Below are 22,424 nucleotides of genomic sequence, written 5' to 3'. Positions count from 1 at the left end.
GCGGCCGAGCTCGCATCGGCCATGGCTTGTGGCGGCTGAGCTGCTGGATGGGAGGACTTGAGTGACCTAGCTAGGTTTTCTTCTCAATATATATAGATGTACACACACGAGAGAAATGGGCCAACGTTGGGCTTTCCTATATGGGCTGCTAGCCTATGACCTGTGCGAAATTAGCGAAGCAAATTGCGTAGGAAGTTTTAAGAAAAAGTCCACTATGACTCTCTTAATTACGCCGAATCTAATTCGTACCCCTCAAGAAGAAAACCGGATAAGACGACTCCCCGAACTATTGAAACCAGTGCAATTTGACTCCCTCAACGGTGTTGACCCGATCTTCATCCCACGTGATACTTATGTAGCATTAGAATTGAAAAAATGTCTGTAAGACACATCTGTCATTCACACACACAAAATATATTGTGGGACCCACTGATGCGTAGGGGCCCACATGTCATCCTTCTTCCCTTCTTCCTCCTCCCTCTCTCTCCCTTCTCTCTCTTTTCTCTCCCCCTCCGTACGCACGCAGGGAGCGGGAGTTGGATCGGCGGCGGCGACAGACGGGGGCCGGAGTGGCGACGACGGCGTACGGGCGGGACCAGAGTCAGATCGGCGGCGTACGGGAGGCGGGCGCTGGAGCGTCCGCCACCCCTCCAGCTCCGCCTCGCTATCTCCATGTCGTCATCGTCGTCCGGCGTTGCGTCCGAGAGGAAGAGAGGGGTCGGGCGCGGGGTAGGGTGGGGGCGGAGTCGGCGAAGCCGTCATGGGCGTAGTTCCAGCAACAATGTCGCCTGGATCCCCCGCCTCTTGCCCACCGCCGCCGTCTCCGCCGGGAAGGAGAGAGGATGACATATGGACCCTACATGTCAGTCGGTCCCACGGTATTTTTTTTTGCTGTGAATGACATATGGGTCCCACTGATATTTTTTAATTCTAATGCCATATAAGCGTCACGTGGGACGAAGATCGGGTCAACACCGCAATATCAGCGTCACATCAGCAAAACCGCAGAAGGAGTCAAATTGCACTGGTTTCAATAGTTCGGGGAGTCGTCCTATCCGGTTTTCTGGTTGAGGGGTACGAATTAGATTCGGCGTACAATTAAGGGAGTCAAAGTGGACTTTTTCCGAAGTTTTATATGCATTGTACAAGTCTCGTGTCATGTCGTCTCTGACTGCATTTTTCATTTTTGTCAGATAAAATGGAAGCACACAGTCAACAAGTTTCAGAATAATTTAAAATAGACATGATGGGATAAAGCCCCAACTTCCGCCAATAAAAGGGTTGATTGAAATAACGTTTTCAAAATTACATATATTCTAGCACGAAATTCAATAGGTTCTACGTCATACAAATTGGAATAAAAGCTCCCTGGCTACCAATTCCAAGCGTGTAGCACCAATACGCATAGTATCATGTTGTTTATATGAAAGCATCATACATCAAGAATGGAGCAATTGGAACCCATGAAGATAACCCGCATAATGGTAGGCAATTTCTTATGGCTAAAAACTCTATCATTATGGCAACGTCAGATTGACCAACAAAGCGTAGTAGCTCCAAATAAAATCAATTTTTTTGTGAGCCTAGACACTCCCCTTAGCCAATTACCCAAAATAACTTTTGCATTGCGGGAAGGGGGAATATTAAAGACAAAAAGGACACATCGCTAAGCAAAACGTGCAACATGACAAAAAAAGAAAATATGTTGAATGATCTCTTGTGTATAAAAAACAACATTGCAACAACATTGCTTGTTCCCCCTCTATTTTCTCTTTGTGAGGATATCTTTCGTTAATACTACTTTTTTTTAAGAGAAATCACATAAATACTTTGATTGGTCATTTCTCATGCAGGGATAATACTACTATGCAGCAAGTGTTCACTGTTCAGGGTAAACTCATATATTCTGGTACGTTCCAAACGGCAAGGGTGAAGGATGTAATCATCATCATCATCATCATCAATGAACGCAGGATGTTTATTCGGTCTGTGATTGTGCCACGTATGCAAGAAAACCTGAGCCGTTGGATTTCGATTGGATGGTTAGAAATATAGAGGGCAGATTAAAAAAAACCCTAGAAGCTGCCGCCGCAGCCCTCCTCGTGGTCGGTGACGTCGCCGCCGCCGCCCGCTGCCACCGTCGCCGGATGCTGGCGAGGGACGGCTGCCGCCGCCAGATCCGGGCAGGGGGCAGCCGCCTCCGCCGGATCCGGGCGGGGGCAGGTCGCCGTCGCCCCTCGCCGCCTTCCACGCGCGGCCGCCGTCGCGCCCGACGCCGCCGTCCGCCGAGCCGCTCGCCGCCGCTTCCGATACCGCCTCCGCCGCGACCGGCCGCCACCGCCGCTCCTGAGCCCGCCGCCGCCCGCATCCCCCACCACCAAATCCGCAGCCGCCGCGCGTGGAGAGGAAGGCGCCGCTCCTGGCAGCGGGCCGCCTCCTCCTCCTCGTCGCCGTCGCCAGCCGCCGCGCCGTTTCAGCCGGCACCGCCGCCGCTTCCCGCCCGCTCCACCTCCGGTCATCACCAGCCGCCGCGCCGCCTCCCGTCCGCTCCCGGCCGCGCCGCCACCGCCTCCCGTGCCCCACGCGCTCGAAGGGGAGGAAAGGAAAGGCAGAGAGAGAGAGAGGAGGGATTAAGTAAAATAAAAAGGGAAATGAGAGAAGGAAAAGATAGAGATACAGAGGAGGGATTAAGTGAGAGGAAAAAGATTGAAAGGGTTGGGATAAAAAAAACTATATTTTTACATTCGGTCCACTTAAGAGGCCCGTTTATGAAAATACGTTTATTTTCGTGTGCAGTCCACTTAAGTGGTCCATTTGTGAAAATTAATTTTTCTGTGTAGTCCTCTTAAGGATCCACACACGAAAATGGAGGACGATTTTTTTTTTCGACGCGACCAATTACGGTCCATTTACAATCTAAAGAGGGGCATATATAGAAAAATTGTTTTTTAATACTGAAAGCATAAAAAAACTTGGAATTAAACTCCAAAAATAATATTAGAAAAAAAACTAATGTTTTTTTCCAAGCGTGGTATGGTCCCTTTCAATAATACAGAACGAGGTTCTTCAAATGTTAAGAAGTTAATGCTTTAAAATAAATTTTCAAAAATTACTTGGATTAATAATTAAAATATATACATGCTAATAATATATATATAAAGTTGAGAAGAGGTGCTAATATAAATATTTACGATAAATTTCACACACTAGGCAAATTTTGGTAACATCATATTTATCACATTCTATCAAAATTTGACAATACTATCAACTTGCCAAAAAATTGATATTGCCAAATTTTGGAAAAGTTTATTTTGGCAGTAATCTAAACATGCCCTTAGTTCTAATTATCATATATAAAAAAGGATAGGTCATGTCGCGCGAAAGCGCGACTTAATTAGCTAGTTATACAGGTGGAGACAGATTTGTAAGATGGTTAGATGTAAAGTTCTGGTAGTTTCATTCTGAAGGGGAAAAAATTGAGATTGGCCGAAAGTATTTGTATGCAAATTGCATAGTAAAAGAAGGTATATGTGATGTTATATTACACACCTAGCTTTATAAATTTATCTATTTTCTAGCTATGTGTATTTTTTTTGGGGGGGGTCTTTGTTAACAAATATTGTCGTGGCATTAGCACGGGTAAATTACTATCTATACTCGTCGGTATTCAGATTTTAGATACACTTCTAAATACTATTATGAAAAACTAGTGTTTATAAAGTGTAGCTCAATTTAAGTGATTTAAACTACATACGTGAAATCATACAAAGGTTGGCGCATAGCCAGCTACAAAGCCTAACTGATCCAACCAACAAACTGGGCTCCGTATTTGGGCCTGAAAGTACGTGGCAGGACAGAAACGGCCTAGCAACGAAGCGAGCAGAAGATGGGCTTACGAACCATCAAATTGGGCTAACTTGGGCTATTTCATTTCAGTTCTGATAAACTAGATACACATGAGCTAGGTTGTCCACGCTGATCTGATTCCTGCCTTAAAAATGGATGAATAAATAATCAAGTTAGGGAACATGTTAATCGTCTAGATAATCCGTGTTCTTTTGTTTTCAATTATGCAGGCAAACCCAGAAATATGTCTGTCTATTAGCACGTGCTTAAAGTGACTGACCAGAGATAAATCTCGGGCCTCACTAAAAACAAAACAACTATCTTAAACCTCTGACAACTACTCCCTCTGTTTCACAATATAAATCATTCTAACATTTCCTATATTCATATTGATGCTAATTAATCTAGACATATATATTTATCTAAATTTATTAGTATCAATATGAATATGGAAAATGTTAGAACGAATTACGTTGTGAAACGGAGGAATTACCTCGTAACACCAGGACAGAGATCGAGTTGGCGCCGACGACCATTTCGGACTGTATCACAAGAACTAAGAGAAAATGAAATTAAGCCAAGTTACACGAAAAATCATACCTTAGACGAGGGTTGATCCCTATTCCTGCTGTTGTTCGCGACGAGCCGCCGAAACCGAGGAGGAAGAGGGGTCAAGGAGGAAGGTGGAAAAGGAGAACTCACGGCCGCTACAGGCTTCTGGAGCAAAAGCTTGTTAGAGACCGAAGTCTTGATATTTATTATGATAATAGTATTTGCGAAATTTGATATATTTAAAAGTGTGCCACGTGGATGAAATGCGGTGCTTGTCATATAGTCCAAATGGCTTTAATTAGTTTGTTCAAAAAATAATAATTTAGAAGCTAGTGATGGTCAAAGAAAACAATACACTCAAAAATATTACTCCAATTTAGATAAGCGCAACCATAAATTTCCGTATCAAACTTTAATCGTCCGTCTAATTTAAAATTTTTTTTATGATTAGTATTTTTATTGTTATTAGATTATAAAACATATTTCCTCCGTTTCACGATATAATTCATTCTAGCATTTCTCACATTCATATTAGTGTTAATGAATATATATATATATATATATATATATATATATATATATATATATATATATATATATATATATATATATATATATATATATATATATATATATATATATATATATATATATATATATATATATATATATGGGGCACCATGGTGCCCGGGCACCATGGTATCTAATAATACACAAAATCACTCAAAATTTTCAAATTATGAATATATACCTAGTTATAATAATTCGATTCATACCTATACCTATCAACAAAACAACTCAAATTTAACTTTATTTCACAATCCATGATTACATACCTAACTAATTATATGTATGGATGCTATATACCTAGAATCAAAATCTAACAAAATCAAGTTCAAATTCAGTTCAAACTTGCTTTGAACTAGTTAGTAAAGTAATTAATGTTAATACCTAAGTAATTGAAAAAGTTTCATACTCATTTAAATTGGGTATATACTCAATTTCAACAATGGTGCCCGGGCACCATGGAGCACCAAACAAATTTACTATGTGTATATATATATATATATATATATATATATATATATATATATATATATATATATATATATATATATATATATATATATATATATATATATATATATATATATATATATATTAGATTCATTAACATCAATATGAATGTGAGAAATGCTAGAATGATTTACATTGTGAAACGGAGGGAGTAAATAGTACTTTATGCGTGACTTATGTTTTTATTTTTCTCAAAAAAAATTTAAATAAGACGAATGATTAAAGTTGGACATGTAAACTTATGGCTGCGTTTATTTTGAAACAGAGGGAGTAGCAGGGATGAAAAGAAGTTGATATATTGTCATGATGAGATTAATTAATAAGCAGAGGTAGTAGTAGGTAATATCACTATGGACGGATACATACTGTTGGATTACTAGATCGAGTTACACAAAAACACAATACGAATATACGATGTAGACGTACGTACACAAGTATGTATACAATACTAGAGTAATTAAAACACGTATATGCGCACGTACAAACATAAGGGTACGTACATATGTACGTACCCCGCCTTTGTTATTCCATGTGCACTTATTAGCAGTTAGCGCGGGCCAACCGGAGTAATTAATTAATTATTTAACTGCTTGATGATCTGATTAACTAGTTAAACACGCACTAATTAAAACACACGTAATTAATTAACGGACCGGCCGGCTAGGCTAGCTAGTTGTCGGCGACGTCGACGGTGCGGATGAGCTCCGGCTCGCCGGCGACCATGGCGGCCTGGCAGAAGACGAGCTTGATCTCGCCGGGGGAGATGCAGTGCTGCGGCACGGGCTCCACGTCGCCCCCGCCCGTCCTCGTCAGCGGGCACCGCTGCTTGAAGTAGCTCGCCGGCCCCCTGCACGCCACGACGTCGCCGCCGGTGTCGCCGCCGTACACGCGCTGCCCCGCCGCGCACCCGGCGTTGAGGTCGGCCGTGCAGCCCAGCGCCGGGCACATCCCGCCGCCGATGGCGTGCGGGCTCACCACCGTCGGCACGTTGAACCCTTCCCCGAGGTTGACGCTGTACTCCGCCAGCCCGCCGGCGCCGTTGAACGACAGCCTCACCACCGTCGCCGGCGGCGCGTTCCCGGTGTCGCACCGCCCGCCGTCCCTGCACCATGTGCGCGGCACGACGCGCCCCGACCAGAACCCCGCCGGGAGGTTGAGCGACCTCAGCCCGACGCCGCGGCCCTCCAGCCGTATCCCGTCGGCGATGGGCGGCGAGCCACTGTCCGGCGACACGATCGGCCACACCGTGTACGGGCACAGGTTGTGCATCGTCAGCATGGGGGCCACCGCCGCCGCCGCCGATGCCGCCATGGCGCCGAGGACGACGACGACGACGACGAACGCGATGGCGAGCTGCAGCTTGTTCGCCATGCTAGCTGTGTGCAAACTTTTCTCTCTGTGATGAACTGATGAGTATGGATGAGTTAATTGATTTGCTTGTGATTAAATAGACAGAGGAGTGGTGTACACGTGGCAGACGCCGTTTTCCTAGGTTTTTTAGTAGGTTGGATGCATATGGTATTATTCGGAAAGAACAAGCCAAAACCACTTGGCAGCGATGGGACAGTGAAAGGGGCTTTGGATTAGCATGTAGCAAGTAAAAAAAACATGTGAGAAATCCTCATGGTTTTGCATGTTTAAGTTATGCAAAATCATTAAATAAAACAGCTTGAGTGCTTTTGCATAATAAAAAAGTTTACCTAGACAAAGCCCACGAAAATTTTCTGAAATTAACGGCTTTATTTGATATGTAGTACATGGGAAAGCCTAATTTTATCTTTATAAAAGGATGTTTATTCGTTTATTGCATCTCATTCAAATATTTATGAAAAAAGTTGATACATAAATCAATAGGTGATATATCACTTCACAAATACACAAGTTTATTAGTTCGGCCCATAAAATTTGCCAAACAAATAAACACATGATAGTGAATAATACATATTTAGTGTTAGTTAAAGTTTTTCTTTCTTCAACTTGCAATAGTCTAATTTAAGCTTGCATATTTATAAAATTGATATATTACATTGATCGATATTAATAATATTTTAATGACATGTAAAATCAGGAGATGTTCTTTAGTGGGGCCATCTCCATTGTACCCCTTCCGTATTTAAATATGAGTATATGACAGGATTTATTTTAGTTGATCAACATTTGAAACTTTGATTATATTATAGCTCTTAAATTGGTTAGCCTGAAAACATCAAAATTATATGGATATATTTTTTTACTTTTACGATATTATAATTTTGTTAGATATTTGTTTATATTCTAATAAAAAAATAAATAGTGGTCAGATTAAGACAGAATAAAGTCGTGTATTTAAATATGAAGGTAGTACTAGCAACGTTCCCAAATTAAATTTCAAACTGAATCTTCTTAGTTGGTACTCTAAGAAGATAAAATCAAAGCATTAATGCTTAATTCTCTATGTATTTTTTAGATATATAATGTCTTAATTCTCTATATATTTCTCATCGTCCTCACTGGAGAACCTTTCATCGGTACAGTGCACTCGTGCTACGCGTGTCAGTTTTTAGTTCTGAGGTTCTTGAAAGCAATGCAGGGGGTGACAAACTGCAAATCCACACGTGCAGCTTTGAACGATCGAGAAATTCAGGATAAGTGGATAAGAACTGTGAGGAGGCTGAATGCTACTCGATATATGCCTTATAATTTACGGTAACAATTGCAGTTTCACCAAAAAAAAATGAAATACAGAGAAAAAAAATCTACGGTAACTATCCAGTATTTCCTTTTCTCCATTTGGTCCTGAATGAGAGAACGACAAGAGGCAGGAAATCTACAAGATTGCTCTCAGAAGAAGGAAAAGAAAAGAAAAAAACATATGTGTAGTATGCAATTATGCATAGGAAGGGGCAAGACTGTACTATTAGTTTATTTATTAGTAATTGTTATGGCTTAATTATTTGTCTGAACTCGAAGGATTATATACGTGGCTTATTATTTGGACCATCAGGACTCCTGCAGTAGTAGCTATTAATTGCTATTCTCTGATTCAATCTCTTTTAGTTTAAAGAATAAAACCTAATCCCATTTCACTTGTTGACATGATCTTCATATAGCTTTTCTATAATTTCAACTATTTTGAATCAAAATGGTCGCTGCCTCTGGTTTAGGTGCAGGCCGGCGTCGGAATGGCGGTTTGTTGACTTGGGAGGGAAGGATGGCTCGAGGCAGAAAAAATGAGACGCACGGCTGTTGACGTGGCGGAGTGGGAGCTATAGTCCGAATTGATCTTGTATAAGATCCGCAACCGAACGAATACGTTTATTTTCCAAGTGATTCATATCATCATCGTCAAGTATATCCGTTTCAAATTTCATTCCAATCAAATAATCTATAGTAGCCAATACATCTCACGGTAACAAAAAGGTGATGTTTTGAAGCATATCAAGATTTGTTCTGATAACTTGGCTGGGTAGAACTTTCCACAGAAGGAGACAATAACAAAGCTTAGCATATTTGGCATCGGCGGTCATCCCACCATCTCCGCCCTCTAATATCCAGAAGACTAGGAATGGGTGGGAAGAAACACCGACATGTGGGCCTTATGTATTTATTTTATTAATTTTTTAATCGGTCTGTTGCTAATATGTAGGTGTTATTTTTTATTAATTTTTTTTATAACTGTAATGTAATGACATGTGAGCACCACTAGCTGGCATATCAAACGAACACTAACTCAACATGTTATGTAGGTGTCGCGTTAGTCAAAACCGGCGAGAAACTAGTATTGCACCAAATTTTAATAGTTGGAGGGATGGTCGCTTCGGCCCATGTAGTTTGGGCCGGTCGTACGCCACACCACGTTCTAGCCCAAGTAATGAAGGATGGGCCGTCCGTCTGCATGTCATCCGAGGCCCAATTCGAACAGTGGTATCTTAGCTTGTGTTTGGGCCATCCTAACCTTCAAAGCCTCGAATTTTTTCGGTTTTAGATTTTTTTAAAAAAATATTTACAGAAATAATCTATCGGCCAAAAAAATTACAAAAATAGACCCTGCCGCCCACCTCTGGGGCGGCAAGCTGACGTGGCAAAAAGGAACGGGCGGTGACGGAGGGAGGGTTTTTTTTGCAGGAAAACCCTTGCCGCCCTCTGGTGGGGCGGCAAGGGGCCCGAATGCAAAAAAGCCAGTCGGGGCCAGTCATTTTGCAGGCGGCCCCTTGCCGCCCTCTGGCCGGGCGGCAAGCCTCGCTGCCTATAAAAGGCCTGCCGCCTAGCCCCCAGCCCTCATTCCTCCCTCCTCAATTCCAGTGAAAAAAAAAGGAAGAGAGGGGAGGAGAAGAGAAGAAGGGGCGAAACCCTGCCAGATTCAGACGCAATTTTGGCCGACGGCGGCAGACGGCGCGGTCGACTCACCGTCTGCCACGTCAGCTTGCCACCCACCATTGGGGCGGCAGAGACTATTTTTGCAATTTTTTTGTCGATAGATTATTTCTGTAAATATTAAAAAAAATCTAAAAACGAAAAAAAATTCTCAAAGCCTCTGCGAGGCGTCGCTCATTTCGCTGTGATTCTGTACTGTGGTAGTTGAGGCATTGCAGCCTCCACGTACCACATTCAACCTTCTACAGATCTTTCCTTTACTACCATGGGATTTTTTTTAATGGCTGCATAACTAAACCTTTTTGTAATAACTAGTCAAGAGTCAAGACATACGAATGAATTAATTATTGTAAAATCAAAAAATGCACTTAAAAGAAGTTTTCTAAGAAATTAATATTGTACCTATTTCCAAATTAATATCTATAGTTTCCTTGGAGGCATTGTTTTAGCATACCCCTTTCCTTTCCCTACCATATTCTCCAGGTGAAAACCTTGCTTCGGTTCCGAACGAGCGGTGGCGGCGATCCACGTCGCATCTTCCTTGGGGCACCGCTTTGGAGAAACCTCTTCGTGCAAGAATATTGTCATTGGTCTATACATTGGCTTCGAACTTCAGTCCTAGGCCTGGACGAGGCCTTCTAGCTCCACATTTTATTTTGTTTTTCTCAGTTTGGGTCATCTCTTCTCTTGTTTGGTGTGTTCAACTTGTCTTGAACTACACTCTCTTTTGGAGTGGATCTTTGTAATAATTGGCTGTAGTTTTTTTTAGCAAAGGCCGGAATATTATATTCCATTATCTAAAAAAAATCTATAAGTTGGTATATTTTGGAACAGAGATTAACTCCATATTTAAATATAGGACTTTATTTTTATTTTTTATAAATATTTATTAGAACTAGTAACATGTTTCTATATTATAACGGATCAGACCTATATAAATTGGGATATGCTATAAGCATAGGGGATAGGACATTGGATCTGTGATTACGTATGCGCGTTGTACGCGAGAACGCAATGGGAGAAGAGGAAGTTTAGTCGTGTTTGCAACGGGACATCTATATCTATCAATCTATCTATATCTATACTTATATATACCTAATTAAAAAATAGGTAAGTCTTCCATTTTTTTTTTGTCCGTCGTTAAAGCGTGGGCCCACGCGATATTTCGCCGCTAATTCACGAATCCGGACGCCTAATGACGATCTATGATGCTCCGGAGATAAAAGAGAAACAGGAGAAAGCGCAAGCAGCCCAGCCAAAGCAGCAGCAGGTTGGCCCAAAAAAAACAAACTCAGTCCAGCAGCCAGCCCACAGAGCAAAGGATTTTTTTTATTTTTTTATTAAAATATTTATAAAACTAATTTTGTATTTCAAAAATTTACAAAACTATTTGCCCGCCTCGCCCTCCTGAAGGGCGATTTTCGTGACGTGGCAGATGACCGTTGACTCATGCAGACGACCGTGGCAGACGATTTACTCAGGCTATACTTAAGATTCAATGTCTAAATGACCAAGGTGTGGACAAATTGTGTTGGAAGCACAACTCTTCAGGTGAGTGCACTTCTAAAAGTGCTTATAATTATCATTTCAAGGAAATGAATCATGTTCAAAGTGCTATTCCCACTCTTCATCTCAATCTTTTAAAGAAAACCTGGTCAGACAAATTGATCCCTCCTAAAGTTAAAACTTTTATGTGGAGACTTATTCGTAATGCTTTGCCAACTGCAAATAACTTGCATTTTAGAATTCCAGACATTCTTGATTCCTGTCACAGGTGCAACTCGGCAAAAACTTCAGTTCATCTGTTCTTTCATTGCTCATTTGCCCGTCTTTCCTGGATGATCTCTGATTTCAAGTTGAATTTCCAAATCATTGATAGTATGAATTCAGTTCCAGAGATTATTTCTTTCATTCTAGCAGCTTCTTCTAAAACTGAAAGCTTTCAAAAATTTTGTATTTTTCTCTGGTTTATCTGGAAAGCTAGAAATGGTTCCTACTTCAAAAGAAAAAACTGGGAGCCTTCTCAAGTTTGCATTGCAGCTGATGTTATGGCTTCAAACTATAACACCTTAACACAAGCTCAAAATCAGGATGATAATTCTCTCTTTTTTAATTCTCCTGATTCAAATATCTCCATTCCTTCTGGAACAAGATGTTTTGTTGATGCTTCATGGAAGGATGATAAGTCAGGTTTTGGTCTGTTTCTTCATGACCCAACATCTCACAAGGCTTTATTTGTAAAGGCCAGTTCTGACACTTATACTTCAGCTTTGCAAGCAGAACATGCTAGTATTTATGTTGCGCTCTGCATTTGTCAAAAACTTAAGATCACAGATGTGGTCTTTCTTTCGGACAATCAGGTACTTGTGAAACAGCTTCGTCAACGAAATTTTGCTGCTCATCCTCAGCATTGGAGTCTGCTTCCCCTGCTCCAGAGATCTGAATAAGATGGCTGATTTTCTAGCAAAAAAAGCAATGATAGAATTATAACAAAATAGACAGCTGCCAATTCAATTTCTCTGTCAAAATGTATCCCATTCCTTGCTAGTATCCAACTGTCCTTCTAAGGCAGTTACCCAAATAGCCCAAGTGGCTAATGATGTAATCCTTAATCATGTGCTGTGCTTCTAAATTTAATATATTTGGTTCTCAAAAAAAAAAGGAGGCTTGCCCAAGGCTACTATACTGAATAAAGTTTGGATCCACGCCTACCAGGAATTGGATAAAAATAAGGAGCAATTTTATTACTTTTAAAAAAATAAAAAACAATCACATGTCTTTCTTTTTTAAAAAAACCATGTGATCACCAACAAAATGAATTATTTACCGACAAAATAAATTACTTTTAAAAAATAGAAAACAATCACATGTCTTTCTTTTTTAAAAAAAATATAATCACCAACAAAATGAATCGTGTTTACATCCAGATTTTTTCCTCGTCAATTTCTCATTCGCCGTAGGACATCTAACCACATCATTTTTTTTCCATTCATTGTACGATTTTCTTCTTCTTTTGAAGTGAAAGCTATTCTGCGATACACCAGTTTTTTTCCTTTCCATTCATTGTACGATTTCCTTTTAATTTTTTTGAGTGAAAGCTATTATGCGATTGGAATGCAATAAGGTTGATCTGATACCTAGCAAAAAAAAAACATTTCTGGTACTATTACTCTCTTTGAAATATGTAAAAACAAATAATTATATCATGTTAGCGTCTTACTTACACTGGAAAGATTCGATTTGACTATAAGAAGCTCAATTTAATCTGGTGGAATTTTACTCCCACACACCCATTTTTACTTTTTTTTTTGCTTTACCCAATATAACGCATGGGCATTTATGCAACACATGGGCATTTTGCTAGTATCCATATATAATTACAGATTGATTGGGTGGATGTGCTTTTCACGATTGGGGATTGAATGGATGGATAGATTAATCATAAAGCACAATAATAACATACTCTCTCCGTCTCATAATATAAGAAATTTTGGATGGACGTGACAAATCTTTGTCCAAATTTATTGTACTGCGATACTTCACATCTACATAAAATCACCTATATCATGGGATGGAGGGGGTACGTGTGAAAGAAGAAAATGATGGAAAGAGAACAACTACGTTTTTACTGCAGGATAATAAGAGAAAATAGACTGGAACGCTTTGGTTGCTGTCCTGCAGACATCCATACAAAACAAACAATCTTTCCAATAACTTCCATCCCCGTTCACGTGCATATCTACTGTTGTTGCTACATCGTCGGTTCGCGTCAAACAGACATATATAGTACGTGGCAATAAAAACACATCAAAGCATTTTTTTTTCTTACATAAAAAACAAAATACGTCGTAGATTGTACACGTACAACACTAATACCAGACTGTGCCCGTCCGTACGCGTACAGTCGACATACGGTGTACACATACGTGTATACGCACTGTCATTATTATTCCCCCCTACCCACTTCTACACACAGCTAGTCCGTACACGTGGCGCACGCAGGACGCGCCACGTGTGCACGACGAGGACCTCACACACAGCTAGATGTTGGCGACGACGGTGCGGATGAGCTCCGGCACGGCGGCGGCGACCATGGACGGCTGGCAGAAGACGACCTTGAGCTCGCCGGGGGCGAGGCAGTGCTGCGGCACGGGCTCGACGTCGCTCCCCGTCGTCCTCGTCAGCGGGCACCGCGCCTTGAAGTAGTCCGCCGTGCCCCGGCACGCCACGACGGCGCCGCCGGCGCCGACGACGCGCTGCGACCGCGGGCACCCGGCGTTCAGGTCGGCCGCGCACCCCAGCGCCGGGCACTGCCCGCCGCCGGCGATGGCCTGCGGGCTCACCACCGCCGGGACGTTGAACCCATCCACCAAGCTCACGCTGTACGCGGCCAGGTCTTGTGCCCCCTCCGGCGAGTGCACCACCAGCTGCACCACCGTCGCCGGCGGCGCGTTCCCGGTCTCGCACCGCACCAGTCCGCCGCCGCCGCCGCACCCGGTGCGCGCCACGACGCGCCCCGCCCAGAAGCTCGCCGGGAAGTCGTACGACACGAGCCCGCGCCCGCCGCCGTCGAGCCGCGCGGTGTTGCCGGAGATGGAAGGGAAGCCGGTGTTGGGCGTCACCAGCGGCCACACCGGGTACGGGCACAGGTTGTGGAGCGTCAGCTTGGTGGCGGCGGCCACCGACGTCGCCGCCGCCGCCACGACGGCGACGAGGAGAACGAGGGCGAGCTGCTTGGCCATGTGTGTGTGTCTAGCTTTTCAAGGGAGTGAGTTGGTGAGGATGGGGGTGTGGTTGAGTGGTAGCAAAGGTAAGCTTTATAAAGGCGAAGGTGGCGGCCGCCATTGTCGTAGCTTGGATGCACACTAATCCAAAAGGACACGCAAGAATCGATGAAGCTGCTAGGTCATCAAGCTAGCTAAGAGCAGATACAATGACAGACTATAAATCAATTATAAGCACGTATACAAAAGATAATATATAGGTGAGAGAGAAGAGATGATACCAATTATTATTGAGGTGATACAAATTATATGAATCATCTATTAGATTGACTATAAATAATTTGAAGATGATTAGCTACTACCTCCATTCCAAAATATAGCTACCTAGTAGTAGATGTGACATTATCTAGTACTACGAATCTGGACAGCAGTACAAGATAATATCACATGTAGTATTAGGTAGCTATATTTTAGGACAGAGGAAGTATATTATTAAACTTGCTCTAATGTCAAAACCTTGGGCTGTAGTAATTGTTTATGAGATGGGATAATGATGAAAAGTGCATGCTTTGGAATTTGGATTAGTAAGAACTGATGAATCTTATAGGGTTCCGTCGGATTTATATTCATAGCTCGTGATGCTTTTGTTATTCGATCGACCACCTGTGTTTAAATTATTCCAAAGAGAAAGTTATTAATTTGCTTAGTATATGATTATATGATAGCCAGCTAATTAACTTCACCATTTTAAAAGAGAAATATATATATATATATATATATATATATATATATATATATATATATATATATATATATATATATATATATATATATATATATATATATATATATATATATATATATATATATATATATATATATATATATATATAAAGGATTTCACAACCAAAGTATTCCATGCACTCAACGCTCACTGCATAAAGCCTAAAACTGCGTGCGCTGTAGCTCGTGTGATTGCATCCACAACCCAAGTGTTGACTGCCCTAGGAAACTGCGCGCGTGCTTGATGCGAAGCCAAGAACCTTCGAAGAACCAATGAGCATGGAAACCTGTTCTGGAAAACAGTGAACGTATTCTTTCTTACCCTTCTTACTCCGTACGTATCAATATAAGTAACCTAATATAAATGTAGTATTTTCTAATACTAAAAATCGCAACAGACAACTATGACATATCCTAAAAATATAAATCTGGACAATTGTATATCCAGATTAATAATTCTAATTCGTAATCATAAGATATATCACATTTTGTAAGTTGCACTAATATTGGATGCAGGGAGTACCTAGTAAAATACAATAAGCAAAATAATACCACCACATAGTATCACGAATATTCAGATTTTGTGGTATTAGATGGCCTAGTGGTGTCTAATTCAGTATATCATGTAACGAAGCGGTTAGCTAGAGTGCTACTACCAACAAACTACAGGAGTAGCGCACAGCTAGCAACAATTCTGCACGCGCGTACGCAATCCGATAGCAGAGAACCCAGCATGCATTGGTTGTAATATAAGCAAGTTTATACTACATCCGTCACAGGGATGGATTTCGACAAATATATGTGCACACACATTCTCAAAATCCCCTTTTATTTTACAAAGAATGTAGTACTAGTACTTATATGTACGGTGTTGATTGCTAGCTAGTAGAAATTATTATCAATGTTGATAAAGTACTACTCTCTCCATCCTGAAATATAATCATTTTCTAAATGCTGCTAAGTCAAACATTTTTAACTTTGACCATTAATAGCTTAAAAAATAAAAATGATCATTCATGTAAGAATAATGTTACTAGTAGATTTATCATTCAATAAACTATCGTAATATACAACTCTTTTTATTTAAAACATATTATTTTTTAAAATATTTTTAGTCAAAGTAGCGTCTCAATGACTATGTCGAAGTTTAAAAATGCTTATATTTAAAGTATTTTATTTTTTAAATATTTTTAGCCAAGTAGAATCTCAATGACCATATCGAAATTTAAAAATACTTATATTTTAAGATGTAAGAGTACTTTTTTTTCTTTTAACATTTAAAATTTATCCTGAAATATATCTACTTCTATGCCTGATCGCCTACTCCCTCGACTCAACCATCTCTCTCTCATTTAATGTCTCTACATATACTCTCATCATCACAACCAATCAGTACATTTCCCTAATAAAAATTTACCGATGTTGTTAATCCCTTCAAATAATATTTTTTCTAAAGTTAGCTTATATTTTAAAACAAAAGGGAGTGTTTAAAATGGAGGAGCACATTAGGATGTCCTTGTCAGCATAAGGATCCATAGACAATAGAGAGGTAGCTAGGCAGCTTTGATCCATGGCGGCATGGCTCCATGATTTGGACTGTTATCACGAGTCATGATGCCTCCGGTCGGCCCACTCGAGTGAACCTCAAGCATATGCCGCCTTTCGCATTCAGCCTTCTCTCAAAAAGAGAAGGGAGAAAAACATGGGCAGCCTTAGTCACATTGGCATAAACTTTTTTCAGATTTTCATATCCCTTTTGAGATTCTGCATGTACTATATGTCTAAATCAAATAAGTAAATCTTGTCTGGAGAAGTAACTTGATCAATTATGGGCATCCTATTTTTACGCTTTAAATACAAGCGCAGGATTGAGTTTCTCTTCTTTTTTTTTCACAGAGAGAGAGAGAATCAAATAATGTGACCAGCGGTAGACTATGGTTGGGCTGGAGTAGGCTGTAGTTACAGCTGTGTTTGCATCCCATGTTTCTAACTCATCTTACTCGTTTTTCACGCGCACGCTTTTTAAACTACTAAATAATATGTTTTTTTATAAAAAGGTTCTATACGAAAGTTGTTTAAAAAACATATTAATTCGTTTTTTAAAAAATAGCTAATACTTAATTAATCACACGTTAATGGACTGCTCCGTTTTCCGTGCAGGAGGGATTAGTTCCCATTACTGGAATCCGAACACAGCGTTAACCTTGTAGCCAAATTAAGCCACCGGTCTTGCGGAAAGCCCACTTTGATTTGCAAGAAAAATCTATGAGATTTTGAGGATTTCATTCATACATGAAAAAAAATATAAAAGTCGTTTGAAACTATCATTTCTTTTGAAATTCTTATAAAATGGTCAATTCTATAGAGATTTTGATGAAAAGTTAACAATAGCTCAAACCTCAAAATTTCCCTTGAATATGTCTCTTATCTTATTCCTATGTTTCTCTGTAGCCTAATTAAACGTCCATTCTTATGTTTTACATTCATCTATTTGTACTTGTTTATACTTTCTCACTCGCATAATAAAACAATAAAGAACTGAATAAGACATTTCATAGTACAACGAATCTAAACACTCTTTTGTTCAGATTTGTTATACTATGAGTTCCATCCGATTATAGATTACTTCATTACCTATATTATGAGACGGAAGTAGTACATTTTATTAAAATCATACGTTTTTCTATTTCTTCGTTCTTTTTTTCATCGTGCATTTCGAACAAGCCCTGCGCAAACATAAATGCAGTTTTTTTTTTCTTTTACGTGGGTATTAGCAAGTTTAGCATTTGTTATGAATTTTGTCGTCCAAACTGGAAAAAGGATTTTCTTGAACGAATACAGTGCATTATTGCTAAACGTGCATGTCTGTAAATTGCAATATAATGCAAATTACAACAATTCGGAGGCTTCGTGCTTGATGTACTGTGTATTAAATGCAGTGTCCGTGTACAGATCCACACGTGCTGCTTTCAACAATCGGAGGGTCAGGAGGATAAGAACGATGACTGTGAGTGTGGGCGAGGAGGTTGAATGCATGCTGGATATGCCATGGAATCTACCCATCCAGCTGTGTTCTTTCTTTTCTTCTTCTAACTATTTCTTCCCCTGAATGAAAGAACGACAAGAGCCAGAAATTGTTACTACTTACTCCGTACTATAATATAAGAGATTTTAGATGAATGTGACACATTCTAGTACAATGAATATTGACTAAGATGTGTACTGGGATATATTACATCCACCTGAAATCCCTTATATTATGTGACTCACCCCAACATATGGTGTTGTTTAGATCTTCACAATGTAGAGCTTATGGCTAGAGATGGCAATTTTGCCCATAGGTCCGGGTATTCGTGGATACCCGACCCGATGGGCATGGGCGTGGGTGTGACTTTTTACCCGCGGACATGTCCGTTCGAGATCCGAAGACGTTATGGGCAACAAACAGGTTTCATTTTTTATCCGTTAGTAACTCATGCTCGACCTGATACATATCTATTAGCTAATTTTGACTCATCTCTGAATTCTTGTACCCCTTTCTCTTGGTTCATTTGTGATGCTAACTGTTAATAACTTGTGATGTAATTAAAATTATTGTTGATAACTAATAATTTGGTAAATTATTAATTTTGTTTCTCTTTGGTAAATTACCTATCATTGATAATAATTTTGTTTTCTTTCACAACCCTACCTAAACCTTAAATATTTTTGGGTCAAAAATGCATAAAATGCTTTTTAAACCTAAGCCTTCAAATTTTACAGTGTAAAAAGTACCACCCTTGCGTTCTTCAGGTGTTGGACGGAAGAAATCAGCTCCGATTATTTGGTGCGTACAAGGCTGAAACTGCTGCAATTAATCACATAGGGTGTGTTTGGATCCCAGCCATTGAATACCATAGCTACAGTATTTTCGCCACTCTACAGTGTTTTCTGAGGCGGACGAAACGTCCGTCACACTCCTGTGGCGAGCCACGCCGTGGCGTGGCATTCCAAGCCGCCAACCAAACAACCCCATAATCTCGAACGTTGGGCCGTACGTGACGGGCCGGCCAATGATTCTAGGCCGGATAGCGTAGGAATGCATGGCCTCGTTAGGCTCTTTGATTCGGAGGAAAATAATATGAATTGTAGAGGGTTTTAATTTTATAGAAAAATTTCCTACGAAGCCCTTTGAAACAAAGGATTGAATCCTATTTAATCATTTGAAATTTCTATGGAATGGACAATCCTATAGAGATTTTGGAGGAAATTTAGCAAGAGTTTCAACCTCTTGTTAACTTTCCTTTGAATCTATCTCTCTTATCCAATTCCTTTGTTTTTCCTGTGGTTCAATCAAATGGTCATTCATGTGTTTTTCCTGTGTTTTGCAATCCTCTGTTTTACACTTACATTCCTATCAAAATCCTACGTTTTTCTTATTACTACGTTTTCTCAATCCTGCGATTCAAAGGGGCCTTTAGTGTTGGGTGTCCACTCCCCAGCATGGACGGTCAATTAGAGCTACAACTCTTGAATTTAGCTTCAGGAGTTGTGTCTGAAGTAGAATTGTGAGGCTGACTAAACCCTACTTCACCTCTCTAGTTTATTTTGTGAGAGTGCTTCATTCAACTCAACTCTTATTTTAGGTGGAACTGAAACTGTTTGGCTGAGCTCCAGCTCCAAACAAGTCCAAATTGGGCTGTCGCTAGAATTGGGACCTGACCAGAAAAAAGAAGAGCAAGGAGGACAAGAGAGGGGCAGACGAGACACGAGCCAGACGAGACACGAGCCTCATGACCTTATTAGTTGGCTTATGCTTATACTTATAAGTTCAAATTTAAATTTTAGAATTTAATTTTGGATTTGATTTTTTGTTTTTTTAATCATAGTTTATTTTGCAGTAAACAAGCTGTGCATTTGCATAAGTAATAGAAGTGTGATTAATCCGGTCTCATTAATTTCTTGAGTTTCAGGTTAATTAACCAAGTTAATCGTCACTTAGTACAAATTTCCATTCATTTTGCATTTGGTTAATTTTGCAATTGGACCAAATGGTCGACAGAAACGAGTGGCTACGCTTTTTTATCTGCTTGTGCAGGGAATGGGCCAGAAGATACTCTGTTAATTTTTGAGATCTGAGCTCTGCCGGGCACGCGTGCATGCTGGAATCATACTACTATTCAGATCAGGTAGCAGTAGCACAACGTAGGGGTAGTTGGAATACAGGGACACATCGATGTTTAGACATTAATTTAAACGGTTAAACATATACTAATTTCAAAAATTAAGTACATAGATTAAGATTAATTTACGAGATAAGATTAATTAATCCATAATTTGACAATGTACTGTTACAGTAAATATGTGCTAAATATAGATTAATTAGATTTAATAAATTCGTCTAGCAAATTAGACTCCATATGTGTAATTAGTTTTGTAATTAATCTATGTTTAATAATTAATACACCAAATTAGTATTTAGTATAAATTTTCTAAACTAATCATCAATTTGAAATTCACATCTCGTGCTTGAGGAATGTTTGTAGTATCTGCCACCACTGCATTTATTTATAATACTTATGTTCATGTTTACTATTAGAAAAAATTATTGGTACATATGCTTCCCAATTTGTCATGATTCACTTTAATTCTTGCCTTATGCCCAATTATTATAGCCTTATTGTAATATTCCTTTCTTAAATACGATCAAAGAATTTGCATATTTGTCTTCACTCCGATACTCTGTTAAAAGAATAAACTACTCCTTCTGTACTAAAATATAAGTATTTTTTAGACTTCGACATAGTCTTCAAAATGATACTTTAACCAACAATATCTATAAAAATAAGATGTTCTAAATAAAAAGAGTTTCATATTATGATAGTTTATTTAATGATAAATCTAGTAATATCAATTTTAATTTTTTTACTATTATAGTCAAATTTAAAAATGTTTGATTTGATATTGTGCTAAAAATAATGAGGAGTGAAGTATTTTCTCCGTCCTAAAAAACCAAAAATAATGAGGAGTGAAGTACTTTCTCCGTCCTAAAAAACCAAACTATAAGTGAACGTGACTCTTATAGTACCACGAATCTGAACAGAGGATCCCCTCTTACTCTTAGGTCAGTTTTTTTTTTTTACGGATGGAGTAGTTATTAAGCTACTTCATCAGTTCATCTTTCCTTTCCATTATATTTTTGTCTATGATTATGATGATAATGTTCAGCTGGAGTTTCACTGCTCGATCAGGCGTCCACTGTCCAGTAATATAACAACACTGGCACACTGCACTGCAAACAATGCATGCACATCAAATTATCGAGGATTAATCAACAACACGACAAGACAAAACACGACGCACATTACGAGGACATGTCGACATCAATGCATGCATGCATGCGATGACGTGACACTGTCACACACTGACACACTCACTAGCTAAAGCTAGCAGTAGCTACATATAGCTAGTAGACGGACTCAACGACGATCCAAATGATTAACTTAAAACTAATAGACGGCCTAATCACCCACTAATCCAAACGAAATTTAACCAAACCAAAACCAAAATCACGGGCTGTAGTAGATGATCTTGAGCTCGTCGACGGCGTGGCAGTTGCCGCCGGGGACGGCGTCGGCGAAGCACTGGCCGCCGCCGCGGCACCCGGCGGCGGGGCAGTGGCCCTGGAGCGGCCGGCCGTGCGGCGTCACGGTGACCTTCACCGGCGACCCGGCCTGGCGGTTGTCCACCTGGTACCACGCGCCGCCGTCGGGGCCGACGTGGAACTCCACCACCGCCGCCCCCGGCGCCGCCACGCGCCCCGTCCACAGGCACGTCGTGAACTCGGCGTGCGTGCCGTGGCGGAGCACGTAGCCGGCGCCGAACAGCGCGCCGCTGTTCGCCAGCGGCGTCTCGGAGAGGGGCAGGTCGCGGCCGGAGAGGTTCTGGATCGTCACCTTCCTCGGCGTCGCGCAGCCGGTGTAGGCGCCGGAGGCGGTGGGGGAGATCGCCGCCGCCGCCATTGCGGCGGCGAGGAGGGCGAGCTGGAGCTTGGAGATCGCCATGGATGGATTTCCTTTGGGTTGGGTTGGTTTGGGAGGGAGATTTGGG

General features: G+C 40.6%; 3 protein-coding genes across 3 annotated transcripts; all 3 read right to left on the bottom strand.

The window, feature by feature from the left end:
- Positions 1-5,808: 5,808 nt before the first annotated feature.
- On the bottom strand, positions 5,809-6,920 carry LOC4352572 (osmotin-like protein). Its single transcript, XM_015764253.2, has one exon. It carries the CDS (start codon positions 6,844-6,846, stop codon positions 6,145-6,147), a length of 702 nt encoding a protein of 233 aa, XP_015619739.1. The 5' UTR covers positions 6,847-6,920; the 3' UTR covers positions 5,809-6,144.
- Positions 6,921-13,615: 6,695 nt separating this feature from the next.
- Positions 13,616-14,620, bottom strand: LOC4352571 (osmotin-like protein). The gene has a single exon (XM_015764252.3). The coding sequence runs from the start codon at positions 14,568-14,570 to the stop codon at positions 13,869-13,871; it is 702 nt and encodes a 233-aa protein (XP_015619738.1). The 5' UTR covers positions 14,571-14,620; the 3' UTR covers positions 13,616-13,868.
- Positions 14,621-21,607: 6,987 nt separating this feature from the next.
- On the bottom strand, positions 21,608-22,403 carry LOC9267984 (uncharacterized). The gene has a single exon (XM_015764251.3). It carries the CDS (start codon positions 22,376-22,378, stop codon positions 21,884-21,886), a length of 495 nt encoding a protein of 164 aa, XP_015619737.1. The 5' UTR covers positions 22,379-22,403; the 3' UTR covers positions 21,608-21,883.
- Between the last annotated feature and the right edge of the window lie 21 nt (positions 22,404-22,424).

The sequence above is a fragment of the Oryza sativa genome, chromosome 12 (genome assembly GCF_034140825.1).
Source record: "Oryza sativa Japonica Group chromosome 12, ASM3414082v1".
Lineage (NCBI taxonomy): Eukaryota > Viridiplantae > Streptophyta > Magnoliopsida > Poales > Poaceae > Oryza > Oryza sativa.
This window is presented reverse-complemented; position numbering and strand designations above follow the sequence as displayed.